At 37.3% G+C, this 24855-nt stretch overlaps 1 protein-coding gene across 2 annotated transcripts; it reads left to right on the top strand.

Annotated features, from left to right (window-relative positions):
- Positions 1–4291: 4291 nt before the first annotated feature.
- On the top strand, positions 4292–24040 carry LOC110445262 (DNA annealing helicase and endonuclease ZRANB3-like). 2 transcript variants are annotated; one of them, XM_021489772.1, is made up of 21 exons: positions 4292–4423; positions 6504–6522; positions 7414–7592; positions 8172–8406; positions 8704–8822; positions 8972–9116; positions 10244–10396; positions 10776–10943; positions 13598–13669; positions 13915–14094; positions 14312–14467; positions 15921–17586; positions 17970–18056; positions 18421–18548; positions 18800–18930; positions 19492–19612; positions 20146–20295; positions 20476–20619; positions 21885–21988; positions 22511–22619; positions 23688–24040. In XM_021489772.1, exons 1-21 carry the CDS (start codon positions 4299–4301, stop codon positions 23910–23912), a joined length of 4416 nt encoding a protein of 1471 aa, XP_021345447.1. In that variant the 5' UTR covers positions 4292–4298; the 3' UTR covers positions 23913–24040. The 2 variants fall into 2 exon arrangements, with proteins under 2 accessions (XP_021345447.1, XP_021345448.1); XM_021489773.1 differs by lacking the exon at positions 17970–18056.
- Positions 24041–24855: the final 815 nt, after the last annotated feature.

The raw sequence follows: 24855 nt of genomic DNA, 5'->3' as shown, positions 1-24855 counted from the left end.
AACAAATTATGATAAGTTTAATAGCAAACACACATCTGAAAAACATGTCAAAAAACTAGATGTCTGTTGTTTGTAGAACATTATTTACAAGAATTTGAAAAACATGACCAATTTGGCGGCCATTTTGAAAAAGTGTATTTATGTGAATTTCTTGCGCTTTACAAAGGGCCAAAACTTCACCTTTTTTGACACTAGATTGATCACTTAAATTGTCAATATGTCACCATTTTTAATTGTAGCAGGTTCAATTTTGCTGTACAACTTTATAATGTTCAATATGATTAAAATAATATGCAAAAAAATGGAAGGTATATATTATTGGTATTTTTTTTTCCATATTAGGGTAACTGAAGCACTTTTGATTTTTGACCCCGAAAAAGGTGAAAAATAACACAAATAATAATGGGACAAAAAAAGAAGCACACCGACCCCCCATTTTTGTGGCTGTTTTAGAAAGAGAAACACATTTTCTTTTGATTCATTGAATACTAAAAAAAGTTTAGTACAGGATTTTTTTTATATCAAGCGTTTAATCTGCAAAAAATGGTGAAAAAATGTGCATTTTTTCATTAAAAAATAAGGGGTAGGGGTAACTAAAATCGTATTTCTGAGTAAAATGAATAAGATTAAGAAATTTTACTTCAATAATTTAAAAGAAAATAATATTTTATCAATTCTACAAACATTCATACATATCTGATAACACACTTTGTATGAATTTGTTCTGCAAATGGTCAAAACACGAAAATTCACCTAAAATCACATATTGTGTTAAATTGGTATCTTTGACCGATCATAGCACAAAAACGAACACACGGACATATACTTTTTGGGGCATTTTCTGCTATGCCACTATCTCCTTTTTCCAAAAATCATTATAAGAAAAAAAGTTTAATACAGGAATTTTTTGACTTCTCAGAGGTGTACATCCTTAAATTCTTTCATTCGAGTGTATTTGAATAAAATGCGGCATCACATGCATACCAAATTGTCACGTGATCAATTTACAGGTACTAGTAGTTCATCTTAACTATATTCCCAAAATTAGAACAAAACTTTGAGAATGTAACTGTTTGAATTATTAAACGGAATGGCTATTGACACTCGGGCTAGATAAGCAAAAATTGGCTACGTAGTTATAACATTCAGTAAAGTCTATTTAATATATACTAAATCTACCAACTCACATTTTGTCGGACGCTTTATTAACCAACATATATTGGTCACAATAATGTAAATACGCTACATCATTAATATCAAGTGTCATGCTATTAGAACAGGCTAAAGTAGAGCAAGTAGCAGCTCATTATCATAACATGCAGACATGCATAAACACTTAAATTTTGATAAATCGCATGAATCTAATAATGGGTCATGATGCACAGGTTACACAGGTGTAACTCAACTCAGGTAATATGGACTTAATATGATACTGGCTATAATTGAACGGCATTTTCTCCCCCTCAAGACGTCTAATTTTGTCACAAACATATGGAAACAGAGAAACTACGTTTACCTAACACAGTAAAATGTGGGGAGATAGAGGTACAACCGGTAAAACACAAGTAAACCCAGCTGATTATGGTCCTATCACCATACAGGTTCAAATGTCCCTGTCATACCTCAAAGTAGGGTAGTATTATTTGATTCCTAATTCCGAGTTGTTGGACTGCAAAAATGAGCCGTACTACTACCAGTGATAACCGTTCCAGAATATTACAGAAGTTAGACTCGAGGTACACAGGTTGGTAGATTTCTACTTTGTGTGGTTCGTACTTCTTGTAGGTAAGAACAATCATCGCATCTATCCGTTCTTGTACTTCCCAGATTTCAGTAAATACTGATATATCTCGATCAGGATTGGGGCGAGCTTATTAGCCACTATCTTCAATATTCTTAAAGGGATGGAGTCCAAGCCCGTCTAGTTGTGGTACAGTCCCTTTTAGCAGCTTCAGCAATTCCCTGATGATCACAGTGATGGTTTACATGTTCCTGTATGGATTAGGCCTTTTATCCAGGAACATACTACCATCTAAAACTGCTCATCAAAGATACCTTCAGTCCTCGGGAAACCACATCTGTTCTTCAGCACAACCTTTCTATGGGCTTCTGTGACTTTTCTTGCAGATATCCAACATTTTATTGCGATCTGCTCCCTGCACTTCACTGGACTTGCCTTCGGTGTCGTATGTATATATTCTTGTCCCCTTAGTACCCGTTACTGGTGATGTTGTGACTCATTATCTTTCTACATACACATGACAGAGATACACAGCGGTTATTTGCAAGCTTCCACTCCTTCCCTCCGTTGGCTTTTCGCTAGTCCTGATGGATCGTGTCCGCCCCACATTTGCTGAATTGCTGATGTGGCATCGTTGAAAGCTAGTTCAAGCTTGTGGTGATGCATCATTGTTATTTCTTCACTCGCGACTTACTTTTCCGGTTGCGCACTTATTATTTCCTTAATCATAATAGTGTAGCAATATCTATGGTATGTTCACATGCATGTCGATAAAAGGGTTGAGCCCTTCCGTTGTAGAGTTTGCTTAAAAAACTCAAACAGTTCATTGTTTTAGTTGAGTCACTTGATGTTAAGTATGGTATTGGAATGGTAGATCCAGTCTTAATACCAAAATACGGGGTTGAATTTCCTCGGGTGATTTCTCCAGAACTTGTTTAGTCTTTCCTTGAAGCAGTTTAGGCTCGGTGATGAGACCACTTCCTCTGGCAACGAGTTCCACGGTTTAATCATTCGGTTGCTAAAGAAGTTTCCTGTGATTAGCTTTTTGTAGGGCCTTTTAAACAGCTTCTTGGAGTGCCCCCTTGTAGATCTGTATTCGCAGTGTTGGAATAGTTTATCCTTATCAAGTTTATCGATGTTTTTAATGACATGATGTCCGGACAATAATTGTTAATAGGCCTATGTCAGACATAAACTCGACAAGTTCTTTGAGCTTGCTGTCGTGTGTATGTTCAGCGATTGAAGGGTGTATTCGGTTCCTGGGTGTTGATGTCTTCCATGATGGGACATGTCATCGTGTATATGGTAATCCACCTGGTATAAGACTGACTGGAACTGCAATCGGGAACCGTCGGCACTTTCCGTAAACGAGAAAAATACGTATTTTCTCGTTTACGGAAAGTGCCGACGGTTCCCGATTGACTGGAACTGGTGATCGATCGTGTTCGACTTCATTTCCCCGTTAGTGTGGCGGATCTACCGTCAAAGATGTCTTTTTTCAATTATGAAATAAAGGAACAGAATCTTTGCATTCCAGTGCTAGCATATATTGGTCCTTCATTGGTGATATGATGGGTTCGGTGTGATTTCAATATGCCCTTATTTGCCCTTTTCTGCCTTTTTTTTTGTCTCATGGGCGTTGCTGTTTTTGCGTATGTAGATTACAGATGGCATTACGTTTGTTCGCTTTCGTTTCATCTTTTGGCGTTGCACGATGTCTCTTCCTGGTTAGCTTCTTAGATCTTTCGGCTGCCAATCCTTGTTGTGTCCTGTTTGGTTTTCTATTGTCTCCGCTGTTTAGGACAGTTGATTGCTGAAGACACCTGACGAAAACTGAAAAATTGACATTTTTCTAAATTACCAAATGTAAGAAAAAAATCTCTTGTTTTCCTCTATATCATATCCAAACATGAAACTTGTGACTAAAGGCATTATGGAGAAATAGCTGTTTCAAAATTAACCAATCAGAGCTCGTGACGGCCGTCTTGGATTTTTAATCACTTTGATAATTAACAAAACCACGTAATATATACGTCTCTGTCAAAACTTCGAAGCTTTGAGCCTGGGTGGATAGAGAAATATTTTTACTTCGTTTAGAATAAATGTGCGCAGAAAAACTTCAAGAGAAAATGGTTCGAACATATAGTGTCGGCTCTTCAGAAATATCAAAGGAAATATTCAAAATGGCGTATGACGTTAACGGTAAACTACAGAAGAAATGAAAACATTGAATTCATTGTAATAGAATCCCCCATCGATATCTAACAGAATTTTTCGAAAAATATTGAAAAAAAGTTGGAAAATTGGTAACCTTGACCAAACGGTGAGGATTTTAATTAATATATGTATACTGACCTTCTCTCAAATAACATGTACTTAGGAAAAATAAGTCACAAAGATGATCTACAATGATATAACAGCACGAATGCGGTATGATCAACATTTTTTGAGTTATGTCCGTTTTAAGATATTTAGATATATCAAATGAGGTGGGTTTTGGAGTTGTCTCTCTTATTAAGTTTCCTGTCATTGGAGGTCGGATTTTAGAACTTGAAAAATGGCGGGGAAGCGACGGAACAGTCACGATGAACAAGTGCTGTCCTCGCTCCCAACGAAACTATGTAGTCGTCTTATGGATTTTCAAAAAGAAGGTGTCTGTTTTGCAGTTAAGAAGAATGGAAGGTTATTGTTACCACAAGATATGATCTTGAAGAAATTAGTTGACGAGTTACAGTGCTCCTCTTTACCCCACTTCCAGATTTTGATTCAACAAGCCCCCTAAAAGATGCTAATTTTGTTTTATATGGTCAATATTCATCAGTTATTTTAATATGACATGAAAGGATATACTTTGTACATTCTATTAATATACGATGTTTGTGGTAACCCTGTTCTCAAAAATAGTGTGGATCGTTTTTTCGCCGAGTGATCCGCTACTGCCGTAACAACTGTACCTTATATCAGGTGCAGTACACTCTGCCGATTATATATAGCTATATTAAAAGATCTATATAGCTATATTGAGCTATAATTTCTCAGATTTCAATTTTCATTAAATCAAAGCAAAGTCGCATAAAACAGTAAGGTTAATGTTGGCTACAAAAAGTATACATTTAGATGTTTATTTTCATTTTTCATAAATGTAAAATTTCCGTTTTTTTTTACATCATTATTTTTTGAAAAGAATACTTATAATAATGTCTTTCGTTATCAACCTAATGATAAAATCTTTTTTAAACGCAACTTTGTTTCGTTTTCCTTCAAAAAGAAAATCACATGAAAATAGCTCAAAAGACCTATTTCAGATATAATAAAAATAATTCTAGGTTCTTATATACCGCTTTATCACAACCCAGTTCGTAGGTCGTCTCAAAGCTGTTCACAAACTATTATCCGTGGTTATAGGGCCTTTGCAACCAGCGAATAACTTTCTAAACTCCCTGGGGAGCATACAGCCGGAGCTGCCATTTTGGTGCTAACAGCTAGCATTCAACAACTCTAGCACTGCCCAACCACGTACTCATTTACAGCTGAGTAGACTGGAACAAGCAGAGTAAAGTATCTTGCTCAAAGATACAACACCTTGCCGTGTCGTGGCGCAAACTCCGACCCTTCAGTCACGAGCACGGGGTCCTACCACTGTACTACCGTGCCTCCTAAATAGAGCTATTATAGGTCTTTATTGCTCAATCGGCAGAGTGTACTGGACCTGTATATTGTCACCCAAAATTCCAACCTCGTGATAAGTTATATTCAAAGACACCAATAATTTATTTTATAAATATTATGTGCACACGACCTAGGTATATAAGTGAACTTATCATTCTGTAGCATTAAACTGCAACTGGGTCGCAAAAGAGATTGACATATTATATTTATGAGTGATGAATTGTTTTTATGATGACATCGGCATTCAAGCCTTATTGTAGACTAATTTAACGTCGCTATGTACAATTTTAAAAGTTAATTCACAAATTCATTATATTCAAATTGCATGCATAAGCTCCAAATTTAATTGGGGTCTTTGAATATGACCTATCTGTGGGTTGAAATAAAATTTAGGGTACATTATACCATCTTTCAGGGGCTTGCAGAATTTGGGGACTAATGTAGCGAAATTGGACTGGGTCGATCGTCGGCAACCTTATAGCTCAATTGGTAGAGCATCCGTCTAGAGTTCGGAGGGTCCCAGGTTCGAACCCCTGTCTGGCCGTGCATTTTTCCTCTCCTGTTACACTATAATGTTATCTCTTTTCGTAGGAACACAAATTCATTTTGAGTGAAGTAATGAATATTGATGATCACAACCAGATATGGCTTGTTTGTTTGCATTCCAGTGCAGTTCCTATAGTCAAATTTCATAGTTACTGTGCATTAAATAAAATAGTATAAACATCTGTGGGTTTTAATAGTCACAGCCAAGTGAATCTGTTTATAGAATTCACTCCTGTATGTGTTATGTATGGCAAGCTTGCCAAACCTTGTTTCAAGCACTGAGTGAATGCTTAGCAAGGGGATATCCAAACCTGGGTTGTAAATAGCGAAGACTTAGAAAAAGGAGGGAGGAATGTAGCTTAACTGGACAGGGTCGGTTGTCAGCGACCAAGTATCTCAATTGGTAGAGCATCCATCTAGAGGTAGGAGGAGATGCTTGCTATTGTATGCATTGACATGTTTCACAAGTCATCACATGTATTGGTATCAAAGACAGTTAGGTTATATATACATTCAGTATATTAAAATGGTATATTGTGTCTTTCAGATGCTTGATTGCAGATGAGGTAAGTATGTGTTTCAATACAAACACATTACAGAGATTTTCTTAGTCAGTTTTATTTGGGTCCCTGGAATAACAAACATTTTGCATCATAAATTCCCTTGAAGGGAAATGGAAAAATCTACAAAATTCTTTACGTGATACATGTTACACCATATATACTTGCCAGCTAAAACTGGTGTACTATCTTTGTGTTCTGAATTGGGTATATATCCCGTATTTGATGACAAAATAATATTAATCCTGCAGCTCTTTCTTTTTATTTGAAAGAAAAACAACTTTTAGAAGAGAAGGCTATAATAACTGGTCCAACATGGATGGATTTTTATTTTCGTTACCATGTATAATACTAAATAGATGTTTTAGAAAATTGATGCATAATGTTAAATGCATCAACACATTTTGAATTTTGTGTCAGAATTCAATAGTAGTACAGTCAAACTTCCATAAATTGAACTTTAAACATTCAAATTCCTTGATGTGTCAAACTTTTTTCCACCAATACAACACTACAAATATTCTATTCATGAATCAAACTTCTAAGTAGTATAATCAAGATCTGTTTGTTATGAAATCATTAAAAATTACGACTAATAAATCAAAGTGAAAATTTACCTGTATTACAACATTGAAACTGTGAAAAAAATCAATATCTATATATTTTCAATTGAATTTCTTAAACTGTGTGTCATCACATAAGAATCACATTTTGTCTTATAAAGTACAGGATGTTGATGTTCAATACTCACTATTAAGTCCTGATGTTTTGAATTTTTTCCTGATGGTCCTGCAAAAAGTTCGAAACATCAAAGTTTGACTGTATTTCAATCCCATATGATTGCTGAGATACACAGAGATTGCTCCTAATATGATACATCTTTGTCTCATTCTACAGATGGGACTTGGTAAAACCTTGCAGGCTATTTCTGTGGCATACTTCTACAGGAAAGAGTGGCCATTGTTGATCATTGTGCCGTCCTCCCTGAAGTTTGTGTGGGTGGAGGAGATAGAGAAATGGCTACCTGATGTCCAGCCAAAGGACATCTACCTCATACAGACAGGTAACGATGCTAGGTGAGCACAGGGGGAGATAACCACAGTGACTTACAGTGTGAGCGTAAGAAAATAGTTTATCACATCCCCATTGCAGTTGTACCATTCTAAACACTTGTCACCACTAAATAATATGTTTCTGATTATACAGCTTCTTAGGTATTTTGGGAACTGTTTCCTTTTCAAAATGTTTCGGTGATTAATTCTTTCACATTTTAGTCACTTTTACTGAGGAAAACCTGATGAACAGGAGTCTGTAGTACACTGTAATATATAACAAATGAAAATATCTGTAATTGATCATAGCTCGACCGTGTATTTTGTGAGTCGAGGTCTATGAGGCTACGTATTATTCACACTTGACTGAGACATGACAAAAACATACTGGTATAGACAAAGAACTGGGTGATATATCATACAATGTCATGTAGTATGACTATGTATAACTATGAGCAAATTAAAAAATTAATTAATAATTAGGTCAGTAATAGCAATTAATAATTTCCTTTCTGCTGATTAGTGTTAATGCAAGATTGATTGGTCTTAAGTTGTTGAATTACTAGCGTGTGAATGTACTTTAATTTTTTGTTTGTGGTGTAGTGGATTTGCTGAAGCCAAGATCTCCATTGCTACTTTCGGATTGCTGTGCAAGTCAACCAGTAAAATACTTCATGAAGCCCTAACCAATCAGAAGTTTGAGGTTGTAATTGTTGACGAATCACACTCCATACGTAATACCAAGACATCCTCCTGTAAGGCTATAGTTCCACTGGTCAAGTCAGCCAACCGGCGCATTCTGTTGTCAGGAACGCCATCCCTGGCCAGGCCTGTGGAGGTAAAATTATAAGGGATTCATAAAACTAAATATTTTTAAAATTAGCAAAAACATGAGATATCATGGGAAAATATTATAATGAGCAAGACTCTAGATGGTTAATCAGCCCAACACATTAAGAAATATAAACACTTGCTAAATTATTTTGATGATTAAATCTGAAAGACAATAAGGATAGAACCTTTACAGGTAACTAAGGTTTGATTAAGTATGTCAATACACGAAGAAAAAAGAAATTGTCTCCTTTTGATTCACTTGTTTTATTGTAAAAAGCTATGTGTGATGTATTTTTTTCAGTTGTTCCCTCAAATTGATGCCCTTTGTCCAGGAAAGTTTGGCACATGGTGGAACTTTACAGCCAAATACTGTGATGCAAAAACAGAGATGTTTGGTCGGGTTAGACGTCGACGTGTTGAGTGAGTGTGTACAACATAAATAGTGGTTTTGTATGGATCAGTTTTGAACCTGTTTAATATTATTTAGGTTGCATATATTATATCCTTTTACAGTCTTTGAAACACAGATAGAAAGACCAATTATTGTATTTTGCAAAAATGTTTTGCAGTGGGGCTAGTAACTTGGAGGAGCTGGCACAGCGTCTTTCCAGTATGCTGATGATCCGCAGACTCAAAAGTGATGTCCTCACCCAGCTGCCTCCCAAACAGAGACAACGTGTTCTATTTCAGCTGAAAGACTCAGAGATAAAAACTGTAAGCCTACGTTAATGTATCCAGTGTGTAATGGAGTATAATTGTTATAAATTGATCAAATTTTAGCAGTGTACAAGTCAAAATGGTCATGCCAAGCTAAAAGAGAATGTTGTCACAAGTATTACTGATTTTGGATAACACAAGTTCAAACAAGCCTAATTATACCCTCTGCTTATTTAGGAATTAAGGGATTTCATCCCAATTTGGTCTGGAGCATCCTTGGGCAAAAGGGACTCAATATTGTATAAACGGTGGGTGTGGCCCCTCTAGGGGCAGATAGATGGGGCCCTATAGGGGAAATTGAGGTAAAACCTTTAAAATCTTTCTTCTACCATAGGGATTAAGGGATTTTATCCTAATTTAGTCTGGAGCATCCTTGGGCCAAGGGGATTCAATTTTTTATAAATAGTGGGTGTGGCCCCCTGGGGGCAGAGGGGCAGGGCCCAATAAGGGAAATAGAGGAATAGCTTTAATATCCTTCTTCTTTCGTTTGGATGAAGGTATTTTGACCAAATTTGAACAATAGAAAATGTTGGGTCTGAACCCCCTAGGGGCAGAGGGGCGAGGTCAAATAGGGGAAATAGAATAATAGCTTTAAAATCCTTCTTCTGTAGAAATGACCGGATTTTGTCCATATTTGGTCTAAGGTATTCTTTGGTAAGGGGGACTTAATTTTGTATAAAGGGTGGGTCAGACGGCCCAATAGGGAAAACAAAGCAAATTCTTATAACCCCTGACTAACCATGTAATACATGTACACTACCAACAACATCTGGCTATTTCAACTTAAATTTTGCTTACATTTCCAGGTGAGCTATACAGGCCCTCTGGGCCTCTTGTTTAATACAGTTGTAAATCCATATGCACGATTTATTTCTCTTGACCATTTGTGTATATCTATGTGAACTCAATTGTAGTTATTTATACAGTAGATCAATGCCGAAGGCCTAGTTTAAGTAATTTATTCAGCAATACCTTGCAAAGGTCTGGTTTACTTAAATTGTGCAGTAAGATATTGTGAGAGGTCCAGGTTTATTGATTTTTCAGGGTTTATTAAACACAGGTTGAATTCAGTCATCTGTTAAGGTTCAATAGTAATGAATTAAATTTCATGCTATGTTGAACAGGAGATAAAGACAACTTTTGGTGAGCTAAGGCCCCTATTGACCAAGGGTAAAGACAAGGTTGACATGATGAATGCCATGCAGCAAGAAGGGAAGGGAGGTCACTCTACTAATATCCTTATACAGAAACTATACCGATTGAGTGGAGAGGCAAAGGTAAAGCCATGAAGAGGGAAGGTAAATGTAAATAACTACTGTCAGAGTGGACTAGGTAAATGTGCTGCTCGTTAGTGAGAAAGTCTTGTTTAAATTAAGAAACATCATGTTAAGGTGTATGGTAAGGATACGTAATAGCTTCAATTCTGACAGGTATTTTCTGATATTTTATGTAATAAAGCTACTATCTATATAGTGGAGAAGCCTATTTTAAGGGTATCAGAATGGCCATTGTTTTATTAACATCCAGCCATACATTACTGGGTAAACTCATAAGATAGGACAGAACAAGTTTTTTAGCAGTAAAGCAATGGAATTTTTATTTTTATTTGATTTTTGAAAATATTTGACAGTTGTATGATTGGTCTGTTGATCACAGATAGGACCAGCCCGTGATTATGTGGAGATGCTGTGTGAGAATGAAAACCTTAAGTTCCTTGTGTTTGCTTACCACCATAGTATGATGAATGGGTTACAGCAATCTCTGTACAACAAAAAGGTCAAGTTCATTAGGATAGATGGTGAGACACCGCCCTCAGACAGACAGGTAGGTCAAGGTCGACAACACCTCAGACAGATAGTTAATGCCCATCCACCTCAGGCGGACAGGTTAGTCGAAGTCCTCCACCACGGACAGGTAGGTCAAGGTCACTAACCTCTGAAAAAGGCCTGTACACCACCCCAGGCAGGTAGCTCAAGGTCACTAACCTCTGAAAGGCCAGTACACCACCCAGGTAGGTCATAGTCACCAACCTCAGACAGGTTGGTTAAGGTCATCCACTTCAGACAGATAGGTCAAAGTCACCCACCTCAGACAGGTAGGTCAAGGTCATCCACCTCAGACTGACAGATAGATCAGGTCATCTACATCAAGGCGAACAGATAAGTAAAGCTCATCCACCTTAGACAGACAGGCAAGTCAAATGGAGAGTAGGTCACCAGAATCGATACATTTGTTTAGATCATTGGAAATAGATGATGAGACACATATCAAACAGAAAGGTGGGTCAAGGTCATGAAGTCATCGGGTCAACTTTAAGTCAAGAGTAAAGTGAAAGTGAAGGACATTGAGAAAACATTGCAATATATTCAAAACTGAAATGTAGGTTAAAATCATGGCTGATTTTTTTAAAAAGTTGTTTTGATCAGGTAGAACTTTTATCCATCGAGATTGGAAAGAACAATTTAGAAACAGAGAAACATTGATGCTCATTCATCCTTCATATTTCTTTTTTCCTAGGCCATAAAATCTCAATATTGAAGATCTGAACACCAAGTGCTTGTTTCTATTCCTCTGCCTTGACTGAAATTGGGAGTATTTAGTATTTGCTTTGTCCATATATGTGTGTCCCTCCATGCTGACTGTGGCTTCAGGAGCATATTTCAGCCAGTTTCATGGATGGGCATCAAACTTTGTATATATGTACATCATGGAAAAACAGTGTGTTGCATCCTAAAAGAAGGTCACTGAGACCTCAGTTTGACCTTGATCTTGACCTCCAATTCTTAAATATTGTTTTGTGAGAATATTTCAGCCACAGTTTCATGAATTGGCATCAATCAACTTTGTATATATACTATTCACATTTTACTAAGGATCACCTATATTTTGAAAAAAAATCACAAATGTTAGAAAGGATATTATATTTTCCTTCCGTACTGTTTTGGGCGAATATGTTAGCCTTCCAAATTGTCCTGTGTGGGTGTGTTCAGTCAACCATAAAATCGCCTGCAAGCTTTTCCATGTGTGCACCCCTTTTAAAGCAAAAGCTAAACTAGGCTAAGTAAGGCGTTGTTCAAATTGTGTTTTAATATGGCACAAAGACGAACCAGACAACGGTTAAATGACAGTGAAATGAATAGAGGCATCGGAATGCTGCAAGCTAGAATGTCTCAACATCGGCTTACAGCAAACCTTGGGGTGTCTCAAAGTGTGGTGGCAAGAATGTGGAATTGTTTCAAAACTAACGGAAACCCTTCCAGAGGTCATGCTGGAGGTAGTTCTAGGGCTACAACGCAGTGCCATTTTTTTTGTTCATACAGGCACTGCGTCACAGGTTCCAGACTGCCACAGCTATACGAAATGACCTCCTAAATGCTTCTGGTACCCGGGTAGCCACTCAGACAGTTAGGAACTCTCTTCATGATGCTGGTTTAAGGTCACGTAGACCAGCAATACGAGTTCCCTTAACTGCCCGCCATGTTAGGGACCGATTAGATTGGGCCAAAGCTCACAGCACTTGGACTCTTCAGGAATAGGAACCAGTTCTTTTTACTGACGAGTCCAAAGTCTGTCTCGACTTCACAGACAGGCAAGTTAGAGTAGTATGGAGACAACCTGGGGAGAGGTTCCAGGCAGGTAACATTGTGGAATATGACCGATATGGCGGAGGTTCAGTGATGGTAAGGGGAGGCATAAGCCTTCGTGGGAAAACTGACCTCAATGTCTTCTATAATGGTACTGTTACGGCCCGGATTTACTGCGATCAATCTAAATTCCATTGAGCATGTGTGGACATGCTGCAGACATCTCCCTCTGCCAGAAATGTTCAGCCAAGAACGCTCCAGGAGCTGGGAACAGCTTTGGTAGTTGAGTGGAATGCTATCTTACATAACCGGATACACGATCTAATTTGGGGCATGCGCAGACGTTGTGAAGCTGTAATTGATGCTCATGGGCGTCACACCTGATACTTAAACAGTTTCTGTTTATTTAGGATGAGTTTTGTTCAATTTAAGTTTTTTCGTGGATACCTCGTTGTTACCAATTTTAAGGGAAACCCTTTTCCTGTGGCTCATTTTCCGACTGTAATACGGTTTTGGAATTTTTGCATGCTGATGAATTAAAAGAACAATTAATTTTTCAAACATATTCTCAGTATAAACCAAATAAAATATTTATTTTCACATATGCCCAAAAATAAAAGTGATTCTTAGCAAAATGTGAGTAGTATAAGTACATCATGAAAGAAAAGTGTTAATTACCTTAAAATAAGATCACTGTGACCTGGATTTGACCTCTGACTATGACCTTGTGTACTGAAATACAGTGTTATACAGGATTACGTAGCATACGTCGACCCCTATTTCATGAATGGCTTTGTAGATACGTATGTGGGAAACATATGTATATGTGAAGTCCATGCTCAAGTTAAATCTAGTTTTGTTTAAAGTTTGAGTGGATTTCTGTTCCTGTTGCAGATGTATGTTCGGCAGTTTCAGTCAGACCCAGACACCAAGGTTGCTGTACTAAGTATCCTGGCTGCAGGTGTTGTAAGTAACAGTTCTTAATATCAATTATCATCATGGTTACCGTAAGTGTTGTGAGTATCCTGGCCGTGGGTATGGTGTAACGAATAAATGTTCCTCAACTGTTCCTTACATTCAAAGGTACTCCCTGCAATATTACTTGTATTTACATTGACTGACCTTCTCTGTTCAAATTCTGGCTCATCTTTAAATTACCATAGCTGTTAATAGGACTTAAAGCACAAACCAAACCAACCTTACATTTACAGGGCCTGACCTTCACTGCAGCTAGCCTTGTTGTCTTTGCTGAGATGTACTGGACGCCCGGTATGATGATTCAGTGTGAGGATCGTGCACACCGTATCGGTCAGACAGCCTGTGTGTCCATTCACTATCTGGTTGCCAAGGAGACCATGGATGAGTGGGTCTGGTCAGCTGTATGTAAGAAGGTGACTATGTAATCTTATATACACTTCTATTTGGAAAATATATCAGTGATATATTACTTTCAGTCATTCTTATCATTCTTGATAATTATTTTTTTCGCTATATAATGCGCTTGTACCAAGTGTCAGTTGTTAAATTTGTATTTGTCAAAAATGTTTTATGTTGTTTTATAGCACTTAATGTTCAATTTAATACTAAAGCCAAGTTTGACATTCCCAGACAATTGTAACAACCACCACACTGAATGGTAAGAAACAGGAGCTGGCTGCTGACAAGGGAAGTCGCTACCAGATTGACATTCTCTCTAACGCCGATGCTGTCCTCCCTCAGCCCACCAAGGATGTCGACCTGTCTGGCATGTTTGTGTCACAGCAGGTTGGTGTACCTCAGTTTCTGTAACCAATACAATAGCCCAAAATGGCTGCCCATACTGTACTAGCTACAGAAATTATGCTTGGTCATACTTTTACACTAGGCTCTTATGTATGTAAAGTGGTGGCTTCTAAAATTGATGATTAATTTTGTTTTTCAAGGCTATCGACTGATATTCATTAGTCTGAAGTAACTATTAAACACCTGCAAGGTGGTGCTATTTGCCCCACTGAGTGAACTAGAAAGTTTTTCTTGAACAGCTGTCGATGCTTTGTAGGCAGTATTGACTGCCTATATATATAGCTAGGGGAAGTGTTGCAATTTCTGCCGGGTATTAAATTTAAGCCACCTTTCTAACAGCTAATATTTCAAAACAATAACTGATTTTTTCAGGATTTCCTTTCTATGAAACAGTCCATGTATATCAACTTATATTCAACTTTTCTCCATATATTGCCTGTTTGTCAAAGAAAAGAAATATAAACCTTAACTTCAAAATTTCTGTTGATTTTTGCTCAGTTTTGGACAAAAGTTCTCCAAACAGTTAGTAAAAACGGTTTTCTGTGTATTTGGTTAAAGAAAAAAACAACTTTTCATCAGTGTTAAATGCTGACAAGTGAAGTTTGTTCATGTAAAATGGGCAAATTCAGTACGAAAACTAACAAAAATCATTATTTTATGCAAAAATAAGTAATTTAGAAGGTTTTAACAAGATTAGAAATAAGTGTTAGAAATTGTAACGCCTGAAATTACAAAACGTGTGGCCAAACTTCTTAAACCCGAACTATCATTGATTGTTTCAGCCTGACTGTATAACACACTTAAGTAAATAAAAAATAACTGGAAATGAAGAAGAGTGATGTTCCTTTAAATTGAGATATGATCGGCACCTGTATGTATGTATAGATAATTTTACAGAAAAGGTGGCCGAAATGTCAGCACTGTCTCCTAGCTCCTTAGGGTGCTTGGTCATTCTTAGGTCAAGCTATTAGAAGTCCCATAGATTATAGCAGATTATGACACAGAAAGAAAAAAAAATGTTGAAAACCATAAACTTTAGCTTGAATCTTTGGGACTGAAAGACAGTCCATGCCCAAACAAGGTACGAGAAATTTTATTTATTGTCGTACATGTTAAGATGCAAACTTCAGCTCTGTAGAGCTTTTGTTATGACAAATACCTTGAAAGTCTGTCAACATGAAGAGAGCTGTTAAAATCTTTATGCTCTTTGAACGTTTCTTTATTTTACCCTTCATCAACAGTAAGTACACTGCCATAAATATAACCACTGTCTGTATATCAGTTGTAAATATTTTTTTGTTGTTTTACTCAAAAAATCTCTTTTCTTGCCAATAAAATATTTACCTGGTAATCAACAAACTGTTTAAATCAATTCTCAAGATGATGTGTTGTATTTTCACCGGACCTGTGTGCCAACTTTCCTTTTTAATTGCAGCCTAAAGACCAAACATCTATTTTGGATTTCGTTTCATCTGGTAAAAAGAGAAAAAAATCCGGCCCAGATGGGAACTGCAAACGCAAGAAAAGGGTGGCTAGCACAGCCAGTACTGGTGTGATAGATCTTGTGGAGGAGGATGACATGTCTGTTGTAGAGGAGGATGATGAGTCTGTGATAGAGGAGGATGAGTCTGTGATAGAGGAGGATGAGTTTGTCGTAGATGACGATGAGTTGGGAGTTGAGAAGGATGACAATCTCTCTGATGATTGTTTACACGACATCAGTCTACATCGTCCAGGAAAAGGTGATAAAAATTCACATAAACAATCTAGTGTCAAAAGGTCAAGTGTTGATGCTAGAAAAGAAGCAGGTGACCATGACAATTCAAATAAAACCGCAACAAGTCGTGTCAGGAGACTTCATAATGTGGACAATACTTGTTTATCAATAAAAGATGCAGAGGATGATGATGATGATTTCATTCATACACCTGGAAGCAAAGGAACTAGAAGAACTGTTGGGAAAACTGGAAATGAAAGGAAAACTGTTTCCACATCAAAAAAAGCAAAAAGAGACAGTAAACCCATTAACAAACTTCGAAGAAAGTTGAGTCTGTCTCAGACGACCACTAATTCCACAAGAACATCAGATGCAAGCAAAGCTGTTATGTGGAGTTGTTCAGTGTGTACTTTCCTTAACCATGATGATCTGCCATACTGTGAAATGTGCAATGAGGCGAAGACAAAAGCTGTGGTGACACCTCAACAAGGCAATATACAGAGCAATAGAGCAAATGATCCCTCATCTCATACAAAGTCTAAAGAGATTCACAGCCATTGCGGTTTACAGGGTCATACAGAGTCAAATGAAGCCCTTGACACATGTGGTGTACAGAATCTTGCAAAGTCAAGTGAAACTGTTGGTTCTTGTATTGCAGAAAATATTATACATTCAAGGGAGATTGGGAGCACAAACAGCAACCTGAATGATCTGCAGTGCAAAGGGGAGACAACCCTCAAGTCAAGTGCCAGTGGGACTAACCAGAGTGTCAGTCAGTGTAAGCAGCGTGAGGAATCTAGTTTAGATACACAGTGTGACAGGTCTAATCTGAATTTACATTGTAACAAATTTAGTCACACTGACCAGTGTGAAAAACTTAGTGCAAGTAATCAGTGTGACAAATCTAGTCTATTAGAGGTGACCTTCACACCTAAGACAAGGACAGTGGGTGACCCTGAAGATGTGACCTTGGAAGTGACTAGTCATGATGGCAGTGAGTCCTTGTTTTCTGATGATACACAAAGTATAAATGATATCACTTCTTACGACTCTGACACCCATATAGAAGAGGATGGTGAGGACACCATCTGTGATAACGATGACAGTGACCTTGAAATTGGTTCTCAATTTGATCTTAATTTTGAATCACAATTTGATTTTGACAATGAACCTCACGTTGGTGATGATATTGAATCTCACAATGACCAAAATGTAGCAACTGATAACAATTTAAATGCTCAAACATTAAAAGAGAAATCACGATGGAAGAAGGATGATGGGGAAGAAGAAGGTGAGAAAGAGGTAGAACATATAGAGGATGTGATGGAGGACATATTTGAGGACGACTGGGAGGAGGAAGTTTTGTCACAGTACAACTCTGAAGGTAAGGCAACATAACAAAGATTTACAATGTGGGTGATAAAAGATTACTGATTGACCAGTGTGGAAGATTTTCTTTAGTCTATATGCATGTAGTCTTACTCTAATTAAAAACTTATTTTAGTTCAGGACTGAGAAAAGATATTGTATAGCATGTAATTTTTCATCAATGTTTTTATCATGTTTTTATTTAGTGGGATTCAGTTGCAAAAGTAGCAAAACAGTTAAACAAAGTAAACAATCTTCTCATGAGTTAAAAAGTTACAGCTAATAAAAATGGCATTCCATTTTCAGTTTGGTTACAGTTATTGTTAAATTTGGGTACGGACACACTAAAATTATGCTTAAGAACAACCGGTGCATCCTTTTTAAATGTAATATTTTTAGGTATAAATCCTGACGGACCTGCAAAAGTTTATGTAGGCCTTGAAAGGCTTGGTCAAGGCTCACATGAAAGCAGCATCAGATTACCAGGTCCGACTTTATTTCATAAATGAACAACTCTGGTCCAACCGCTTCAACTGTTTAGACCGTGATAAACGAAAAACGGCCCAGTACTTCAACACAGTAAAGATATTCAACACAGTAAAGATACCACAGGATTACTCTAGGAATAAGAGCACAGCATAAAGTTCAAAATGTGTAGAAATATCACAGACTGACCTCATATGCATTAATTCTACAACTGTATGAATATCAATTTCCAAAATAAGATATGAAAATAACCCTGCACAAATTTTAAAACTTAATGCATATCTAATTTTTTTTTATTTTTTTTTTTTAAAGAAATTTGAATTTAATGACATCAATTTTGAAAGATTAACCTTTATTTGTTCAGAGAATCCAAACCAAGGTACTTGTCCACAGGCCAATGTGCGAGTGGTAGACTTGGACACTGTGACCGTCCACAAATGTCTGATGTACTGTTGCAGTAGATATACAGGACGTGTGTATCTGTTTGACTGGGTAAGTACTGCTTGGAACTTAAGACGTGTTTACCTGCTTGACAGAGGAAGAACTGCTCAAGTAGGTACACAGAACATAATTGGCAAGTTACGTATCGTTTTGATATTTATTCCTAATAAGTAGACATTATTATTTGGAGACATTGAAATTTATCAAATCAGGGTGTCAGATATATAACATTAAATTTATTTTGTGTCTTACTTTATAACAGTTGATGTTTCAGTTGTCTGATGACTGAATGTGTTTTACAGGAGGGTAATTCTCTGGAAGCCAATTTCCTGCCTTTGGATGTAGAACTAGGTAACCAGGATGCCTTGCCTGATCTTCTGCTCCACCCCGACAATCTCAGACTGGTGGAGAGATTCGTCAGAGAGTGGAACAGGTTTGTAATCTTTTATTACTGTACATACAATATATTGTCTCAAATTATTTGTTTTGCTAGCATAAACATTTACTGTGTATTGACTAGGTATTACAGCAATAGTAGAAGTGGGAGCTTTATTTCATATATTACCTGGTAAGGAGTATATCCCAGAAAATTAACATCTTGACACTTGTGTGTGTGATGCACTAGGGAGGTGAACAAATTTGAATGTCTCACACCAGACATATGAATGACTTGCAAAATACTATCAGCAGCAGTAAAAATGTAAAATTATCATTAAATTACTTTCTCATTTATTTTTTTATAAACTGAGGAATTGATAGTCCATTGAGAATGTATTTATTTACATGCAGTGAAATCTGAGTTCACTAATATCTGATATTAACAAGATCCTGTATTGTCAAACATCATTCCACTCTTCCCTCTCTTAACACTTATTTGTCTGACATGCTCTTGTATCCCCCTTGATGTCCAAAAGGTTCAGGTACACCGTATAGTGTTAGGATTACAATGTACTTGATGTCTGTAGTACATCATAAATTCTGTAACTCTCCGCAGCCTTTCTGAAACCAAGCGCCGACTGATCATGAAGAGTGGCATCCAGTTTATAAGTCCACTGAGAGCATACGAGGATCTGCGTAGTGGGAAGACTAACTGCTCTCAGCGACACATTAGCAAGGTAGGTACTCAAAACATAGCGTAGATTAAAAAATTTCAATACATTATTTATGTGAATAATATCTGTGTTGCTTAATAAATAAGGAGATAAACTGTGAATGTCAGTTGTATACCAAGGTATGACGATTTTCCAAACAAGACAACAGAAAAAAAGACATCAGAAATGAAAATTTTAGATACTTTTGTTATACATTTTATAAGGGAATTTGTTTTAAAATAATTGCAATGTAAGGAGGTGTGTTTCATTAGTATTTCAAAATGAATTTATACGGAAACAAACACAGAAAATACATAGTGTGAGTGTACTAACAGTAGATAGCAATAAAAATATTCATTTCCAGCACTGATCTTCCATTTTGGAGGTAAGTTGGTTGGTTTGGAGCATGTTGAGGGTGTTACAAGGTTACACATTTAATATTTAGAGCCCCTCCCCCTTCACATACATTGACACACCCACAAACTCCCATCATTTCTCATTCCTGAATATAATGTCCTTATTGTGCAATCTACCATGTCATAATCTCTTCAAAACAGGAAGACATAGCATCCAAAGCCATTACCAAGGCACAGGAGGTGAAGGGGTCAACGAGGGTCATTAGGAAACCTCAGGTGAAAGGTCAAATTTCAGTCAAATGTGATGAGGTAACATCAGCAACAGGTGCCCAGTCACACGGTGTGGTACAGGTAAGATTCAGATGATAACTTCTGACGTTTTATTGTATCTTTAACTGAAATAGTCGATGGCAAAATTTAGCAACTTTTTTTTTCATAGAACTTGTGAATGTTAGATATTCAGATGTCAGTTTTTGTAATCTTTCACTTTACTTGACTTACTTAATTTACATGATTTATTTTCTGTCCTAGGCTATGAGTGAGGATGGCACTCCTCTGTGCCTTCACTGCTACACACCATATACAAATAAACTGTTGGGGCGCGATTCCATAACTAATGCAGAGCATGCCTGGACAACACGCTTCTGTTCACGTTCCTGCATGGACTCCTACTGGGTAAGTCACAGTAACACCATGACTTATGTGTACCTACTGGGTAAGTCATAGTAACACAATGACTTATGTGTACCTCCTGGGTAAGTCATAGTGACACAATGACTTCTGGGTACCTACTGGGGAAGTCACAGTAACACAATTACTTCTGTGTACCTACTTGGTAAGTCACAGTAAAACAAGACTTCTGTGTACCTCCTGGGTAAGTCATAGTAACACAATGACTGCTGTGTACCTACTGGATAAGTCACAGTAACACGATGACTTCTGTGTACCTACTTGGTAAGTCACAGTAACAAAAGACTTCTGTGTACCTCCTGGGTAAGTCATAGTGACACAATGACTTCTGGGTACCTACTGGGGAAGTCACAATAACACAATGACTTCGGTGTACCTACTGGGTTAGTCACAGTAACACATGACTTCTGTGTTCCTACTGGGTAAGTCGCAGTAACACAAGACTTCTGGGTACCTACTGGGTAAGACACAGTAACACAATGACCTCTGTGTACCTACTGCGTAAGTCACAGTAACGCAATGACTTCTGTGTATCTACTGGGTAAGTCATAGTTACACAACGACTTCTGTGTACCTTCTGGGGAAATCACAGTAACCCAAGACTTCTGTGTAACTTCTGGGTAAGTCACATTTACACAACGACTTATGTGTACCTACAGGGTAAGTCACAGTAGCACAATGACTTCTGTTAACCTACTGGGTAAGTTACAGTAACACAATGACTGCTGTGTACCTACTGGGTCAGTCACAGTAACACATGACTTCTGTGTTCCTACTGGGTAAGTCATAGTAACACAATGACTTATGCGTACCTACTGGGTAATTCACAGTAACACAATTACTTCTGTGTACCTATTGGGTAAGTCACAGTGACACAAGACTTCTGTGTTCCTGCTGGGTAAGTCACAGGAACACAAGACTTCTGGGTACCTACTGGGTAAGGCACAGTAACACAAGACGTCTGTGTAACTACTGTGTAAGTCATAGTTACACAACGACTTCTGTGTACCTTCTGGGTAAGTCACATTAACACAATGACTTATGAGTACCTACTGGGTAAGTCGCAGTAACACAATGACCTCTGTGTACCTACTGGGAAATTCACAGTAACACAATGACTTCTGTGTACCTACTGGGTTAGTCACAGTTACACAATGACTTCTATGTTAAAGATTCACAACTAAATGTTCGATCTCCTTTTCATGAAACATACTGTTATCAACCTTAATGCCGGATGTTTCTGTCCACAGATGAAGACAAACTCCAAGTATGGTCGTGACCGGGTATATGAAGCAGAACATGGCTGCTGTCAAATTTGTGGCTTTGAAGCACATGCATTCTTTAGACAGATCAGGTAAGCTCCAGATACAGTAATTTACTACAGGGTTTCGATCTATGTCCGCAAACTAGAGGCACGGCTTGAACAAGCACCATTAGTGTTAAATGTTTCGTGTTAAAATAACAATTATCTGATCGGGATACTCCACCTGAGAATCTCTTATTACCTATAAAACAGGCAGGCTTGCTGAGTTGGAAACTTCTTATTTGAATCTGAGGGTGGAATACCCCTTCCCACACAGATACATGATGAATGATTATTTTTCTCCTAAAATGTAAATAGATTTTGCTGATTAATCATAGAAAGAAGCCAAATTGGGGTGGCTGACTTGGATTTCATTGTTGTCTTTTAAACGTGACATGTGCATTGATGATATGGCATTATTCGACGGTTATCAAATGCCCTTAGATAGAAAATCATGTGATACACAACAGATTGAAAATGTCTTTTTAGTATGTGACATTGTTTAAGTGTCTCATGATGTGATGCTAGCTATTTACTTATTGAATATTAATCGTTTAAGTAATTGCTTTTCAGAGATAATCCGGACTTGAAGCAGAGAGCAGAGCTGATCAATGGGAGCAAGTTTTGTGTTCTGACATCAAGGCAGCGAGAACAGATGGTGAAGCATCCAGCTGCTGGCCAGGTACACAGTTCAATGATTCTGTCAAGTATAACAACATTATTAGAAATATTGTATAGGTTTATACAGCACAACCAGTGAAACAGGTGACATTGCGATAACTTTAGAATGATATATACGCCATCACCGTCATCAGACAATAAGCCAATAAACCATAAATATGTACACTTACCCGTACGTGATAAAAAAAAAAATGATATTCAAATGGAATTTTATTTATAACATTGTTAAATAATCATATACACATTTTTATACGCCCGTCGAAGACGGGGACGTATTAAGTTATCACGTGAGCGGGCAGGCGGGCAGGCGGGCGGTCGGGCGGTCGGGTATGCGAACGATGTCTGCTCGATATCTCAAGTAATTATTAACGGATTAACTTCAAACTTCACAACAAGGTTAATTACCATGAAAGCTCAGACAAGTTTGATAACTGCCATTATCCGACGATAATTTGTGGAGTTATGCTCCTTTATGGACTTGCCGAAACAGTGTCCGCTCGATATCTCGAGTAATTATTAACGGATTAACTTCAAACTTCACAACAAGGTTAATTACCATGAAACCTCGGACAAGTTCGATAACCGCCATTATCCGACCGTAATTATTGGAGTTATTCCCCTTGGTTTCATTAATGCGATGCATGCGTTCCATGATGTTGTATTGCACTCATTGATCTACCAGTTATATTGAATGATTTCTCTTTTAATATCAATTACTCACAAATACTTCATATATTTCAATCATACAAACAACTGCTCATTCAATGTGTGACGGGCGTATTATATACCGCTCGCGGTAACCTTGTTAGCATTACAGATATGATACTAAAGCAGAGACTTCACTTTGTGTTTATGTTACATGGATCTGGTAAAAATGAGGCAGTGAAATGTTCTTTTATACAACATCTTTATTTAGTTGTTAATAGTAATGTTTCACCTATTGTGTGACTTTATTTTAACTGATCATGATGAAAATGTCTCGTCATGATGAGACAATGTGAAGACGCAGGCATAATGGCAATGTAAGGTAGGATGCACCCTATTTTCATTAGTCTTTTTCTTGCTGTAGTTTTGGCATGCTGACCACATTAGGCCTGTATGGGAAGGTGGAGGAGAATGTGACATTGACAACCTCCGTACCCTATGTGTACTGTGTCACCAGAAAGTCACTGCAGCACAGGCCAAGAAACGTGCACACATCAGGAAGCTTGGCCCAGGAACAGGGGATATCTCAATGTTCTTCAGACCTGTGAACTTCAAAAGCTCTCTAGGACAACAGGGGACAAAGTTATGATGTGTAGTGCCAAAAAAGAAAGATTGTTATGCGTAAAACAGTAATAGAGTAAATGAATTCTATCAAACTTGTCCTCGTCAAGTTTATTTATAGAATGTAATCAACTTGGATGATGAAATATTGTTATGTACTGTTTACTTTTTGTTTTATTTTGATTGAAATAATAAAAAATGAAAATATTAAAGAAGTTCGTCACCAAGTAATTTCTTATAAAATGTATGTAATGAAATACCTGTTAAAATCCATTGTGAAGGCTTGGAAAGTTATAGCCCCTGAATAGGTTAAGGAACTGTAGATGGACTACCATCAGAAAGGGCATCCTACTCAAAAAACTAAAATGTTAACAAACATATATATAACATTGTGCCTTGACTTATATAATTTATATAATATTTAATTGGTATACATAGTGTTTTGGACATTTTAACAAGAAAAGGCACTGGCATGTTCGGGAAATGCATCAATTAACACCTTAAAACTCATTGTAGAAGTAGTTTATATTCTTGATATGCAAACTATGACATGCTATCTTGCCCATACAACTTCTGTCATCCAAGGATCTGGTCAAATTTACCGATATATTTTTGAAGAAATACTCCATTGTATAAATAAAGCAGTGAAGTGAATATACAGAGGTGAGGTAAGTTGCTTTTTTTCGTGCTTGAAGACACCACTAAGAAATACTGATTAGTAGAAGGGTTGGGAAGGGTGTTGGGTTATGAAAAAGTTTCTGAAAAGGATAATAATGATAATATACAACATTTGATATAGCGCCCTATCTATCTAGAATAAGCCACTCTAAAGCGCTTTACAGTACATAGATATACAATTTATACAATCAATACAATTAGCATATACATTTATCAATACAATGTTTGAGGAATTAACTACTAGTTCTATGCCACCTGGCTAATATCTCCCTGTGTGTGTATGCATACGTGTG

Source organism: Mizuhopecten yessoensis, unplaced genomic scaffold (genome assembly GCF_002113885.1).
Source record: "Mizuhopecten yessoensis strain PY_sf001 unplaced genomic scaffold, ASM211388v2 scaffold2137, whole genome shotgun sequence".
NCBI classification, from domain to species: domain Eukaryota; kingdom Metazoa; phylum Mollusca; class Bivalvia; order Pectinida; family Pectinidae; genus Mizuhopecten; species Mizuhopecten yessoensis.
Note: the sequence above shows the minus strand (reverse complement) of the source record. Positions and strands in the feature narration are given on the sequence as shown.